The 4,111-nt window shown below is 41.6% G+C and overlaps 1 protein-coding gene across 2 annotated transcripts; it reads left to right on the forward strand.

The window, feature by feature from the left end:
• DNAJC28 (DnaJ heat shock protein family (Hsp40) member C28) lies at positions 1–3,860 on the forward strand. Of its 2 annotated transcripts, none has more exons than XM_074167558.1 (2): positions 1–56; positions 1,924–3,860. In XM_074167558.1, the coding sequence occupies exon 2, from the start codon at positions 1,977–1,979 to the stop codon at positions 3,093–3,095; it is 1,119 nt and encodes a 372-aa protein (XP_074023659.1). In that variant the 5' UTR covers positions 1–56; positions 1,924–1,976; the 3' UTR covers positions 3,096–3,860. The 2 variants fall into 2 exon arrangements, with proteins under 2 accessions (XP_074023659.1, XP_074023660.1); XM_074167559.1 differs by having other exon boundaries at positions 1,175–3,307.
• Positions 3,861–4,111: the final 251 nt, after the last annotated feature.

Below are 4,111 nucleotides of genomic sequence, written 5' to 3' on the forward strand. Positions count from 1 at the left end.
CCTCGGCCCTGCATCGCTGTGCGGGAGGGGGAAGGGCGGGCGGCGGCGGGGACCAGGTGAGGCGGGGGTGGTGGGCGGCGGGGCTCTGGGCGAAAAAGAGCGGGTCGCGGTGCGGGGACTGTTGTCGTCACCCCGTCCCCCGCCTCACAGAACAGCCGTTAAGGGGGGGGCAGGATGCCGGTAACTGCCCAGCCTTCCTGTGGCACGTCGCCTCAGGGGCGGGAGCCCCTCCTCGTCCCCGCAGCCCGCGCGGTGCGGTGGTTGGGGGGCAGCCGTCGGGACTGTAACGGCAGTGGGGAGCCGCGGAGGGGAAGGCCTGTGTCGTGCGACAGGCCCAGCGGAGGAGGGGATGACGGGGACGGCGGCCTTGTCCACCCTTTACCGACCCTTACCTGTTAGAGCCGAAGTCAAACGGCTGGGGAATAACACACGCAGACACAGAAAAACACACACACACCCCCACCCCACTGGCAGCCCTTGGTGCTTTGAGGCGAGTGCTGTACAGTTTGATAACAGTTTATTTTAAGTATAAATATATTAAAATCAAGTCTATGAGAGAGCCTGCTTCCAATCAGTACGTTCAATTTCAACGGTGTATTCATTGATCTTTACATTTAAGTAGTAGTTACGTGGAGTTTTATGGCCATATGGAGCTAAATTAGTATTTTTGCCAACCACGTAGAAGGAAAAAAATCGATACTTTATATAATAAACTAAAAACAAACAAACAAAAAAAACCCCCAAAAACCCTCCCAAAACCAAAAAGCCCTAAAAAAAATATTAATAAGGTCCGTTATAACAACCACAAGCTGATGATTTATATACCTTACCTGGATCAAAATCAACTGAAAACATTCAGGATTCATCAAAATTTTCTTCCAGTCCCAAGCACATCTCCTTTCCTGTCTCTTTTCAGGTGGATTAGTGCAGAAGGGCAGTTTGGTATATGCAGAACGTATAAACACTAATTCCTGAAACATAACCTTGATTTCACCTAGTTTTTTGTTTGGAATGGAAGTCGGCAAAGGCAGCGTTGCAGTCACTGATGAATTTGCAAAAGGAGATTCTTGAGCATCACATATGTGGCATTTGTTGTAGGATTTTCATTAATAAAGAGAAATTAGTTGGATGTGTAAATTGTGTGTGCAGTTTGTATGATATTTTTCTACTTTAGATTTTACAGGAAGACTGACTTAAGTTGTTTGCTGAAGGTGTTCCTTTTGCTGGTTCCCAAAATATTTCAGAAGCACTGGTATTCCTGATAGAATGAGATACTGTCTGCTATTCATCTATTCTGAGTTCCACATTTATAACCTTACCTGGCACAGACAAAGGATATCGGCCACTGGGATGTGAGAGCCCTGCTGGGATACAAGAGTTAATCTAAATAAATCTATAATCTGAGTGCTGCTTCAGTTATTGCTGAAGGGTACTGTAATGAAATCATTCAAGAATACACCAAGTAGTAGATCTTGAGGCGTTGATGTATGTGAATAGAAAATTCAGCTGATGGCTGAATGGTGGTATATGGAGGAAAAGGGATAGATTTGCTTCAGCAGAGTTACTGCTCAACATAAAACATATTTCCAGTTTACATTGCACCGAGTTTGCAGAAAGGCAATAAAGCTTTGGCTTTTGGGGAATTCTGCAATGCAAAGCAAACCTATGCTACTGTTCCTATATCAGGAGAAAACTATATTGTGATTTAGTTTTCATTTACATTGTAACACTACTGCTAAAATAGTAATTAATAAGAAATGCAGATTTCATTATTAGTCTGTAAAGGAAAAGAACTTTGTATTCTGTTCTGAAATCTTGTAGGGATTTCTTTAAATAATATAACAAGTTAAAGATAAGACATAAATCATGTAAATTCTTTCAAAAAGCACATTTAACACAATTTTTGTAAAAATGTGTTTATAGGTCATTGTTTATAATGTAGCCGCATCTGAAGAAATTTAAAGTGGCTTTGTGTCATGCTGACTAACAACATAGGGCATCATTTCATAATACATCAAGCAATGATTCCAAGAAACCTGAAGCCGTTTCCCTACGTTTGTGGCAGCAGAATGTTGTCAGGTTACAAACCAAAAAGGAACGTCAAGGACTCTTACAAAATTCTTGAGCTTGAGGAAGGTTGTTCCCTTGATGATATCAGAAACTCTTATCGAAGTCTTGCCAAAAAATACCATCCAGACAGCGGTTCTGCCACAGCTGATTCCGAAGCGTTTATGAAAGTAGAAGAAGCGTACAGAGTTGTGCTGAGTGATGTGGCGACCAAAAAGAAATCAAATGAGAATAATGAAGAGGAGGAAGACCAATTCAAGCCAAAAGCACCACAGCATCGACACTACTTGAGTTTTGAAGGTGTTGGTTTTGGGACGCCAAGCCAAAGAGAGAAGCAATACATGCAGTTTCGAGTAGACCGTGCTACTGAACAAGTGTTGGAGTACCGGAAGCAGAGACTTGAAAGCCAGTACGCCGGGACAGACCTAATGAAAGCCAAAGATGTGAGGGAGAGCAAAAAGGTGAAAATAACGCAAGCAGTTGAGCGGTTGGTTGAGGACCTCATCCAGGAATCGATGGCGAAAGGAGACTTTGACAACCTCAGTGGCAAAGGAAAACCTTTGCAGAAATTTTCCGACTGTCCACATATCGACCCTATGACTCACAACTTGAACAGGATTCTGATAGACAATGGGTACCAGCCAGAGTGGATCCTGTTGCAGAAAGAAATACGGGAAACTATTGAGCGGTTACGGAAGAACATAGTGGCTTCTAGAAGTCAGCTTGGAGGGCCAATGACCCCATACAGGCAAAAGCAATGGAATCGTATTTGTGAGCAATTTATAGAAGATATCAGGAAATTAAACAAAAGAATAGACAACTTCAATTTAGTCGTTCCTATTCTGAGCAGACAAATGGTGCACTTCAGTGCAGACAAAGAAATTGTTCGAGCACAAAAGAGTTACGAAGCTTTGATGGAAAACAGAGAGGCTTCTAATTCAGACACAAAGGAAAAAGAAGAGGAAAATGTTAAAAGGTTTGGGTGGAAGTCTTCTCTGTTTAAGTGGTTAAACCTTACATTGAAATAAGATAATACTAATTCATCTGTCTTGTCAAGATTTTGAACGCACTTTATTAATGAAACTTGTAGCACTAGAGAAATTTCAGGTACACTGAAAATGTAAAATCCAGCTGTCCGCTGTTACACCAGTTAAGGAATTGGGTTGTTTGCATTTGCAAGTGCTTAATTGATTTATTTGTGAATGTTGTTAAGAAACAAATAAATTCAGTTATCCTCTTGCAGCTCATTTTACTTCTGCTTAAATCAAAATTAACACTTCACTTTAGCATAGAGTTTAATCACTTAGAGTCTGTTATCTCTTCCAAAGGTTAAACTGAGGCATAAGGAAAAAAGGACAAAGTGGAAGTAAAAGTCTTGCTGTGCCCTGTTAGTTTGAACTTTATCCTTTCTTATTTAAATGCTTACAGCTCCTAAATTGTTGACAGGTTTCATGCATTTTTTTTTAAAACGTACATTCATCTCTTCAAGGTTAAATTAAATGGGAATAAAGGGAGGGTTCTGGATGTCGGGACTTGAACTGTACATTCTGCAGGAGATCCATTTTTGGATCTGGCTTTTAACACACAAGGAAGTCTCAGAAAGCATGTGAGCAAATAAAGAAGACTGGCGAAAACTGTACCCTAGTCACAGGGCTTTAATTTAAAGGTGAGAGGAGAAGGGAATACTAATCTTCAAAAGTAATTGCACCCTTTAAAATATCTTTGAATATTGGCATCAAAGAACTTATTGTGAAATATTGCTATATTATTAAAGTTTCTGGGCAATGGCTTTGAAAAATCTCCCTGATGCCAAAGATTTATTTATCTTCAGTAACCTCTCAGCTCCTCACACAATCTGATTTTCCTGGGGACACTTTGAAAAGGTGTCACTGGCTATATCAATTTCTGTGTGGACCCCCTTCCTCATGCCCCTGTGACTCAGACTGTCACTGTCTCCACCAGTGCAGGAGTTGTGCTATGCCCTGCCAGTCTGGGCAGGTGTCCCACAGGCTCTGATACACCACGAAGGGGGGATTTCCACTCT

The sequence above is a fragment of the Numenius arquata genome, unplaced genomic scaffold (assembly GCF_964106895.1).
Source record: "Numenius arquata unplaced genomic scaffold, bNumArq3.hap1.1 HAP1_SCAFFOLD_1844, whole genome shotgun sequence".
NCBI lineage: Eukaryota > Metazoa > Chordata > Aves > Charadriiformes > Scolopacidae > Numenius > Numenius arquata.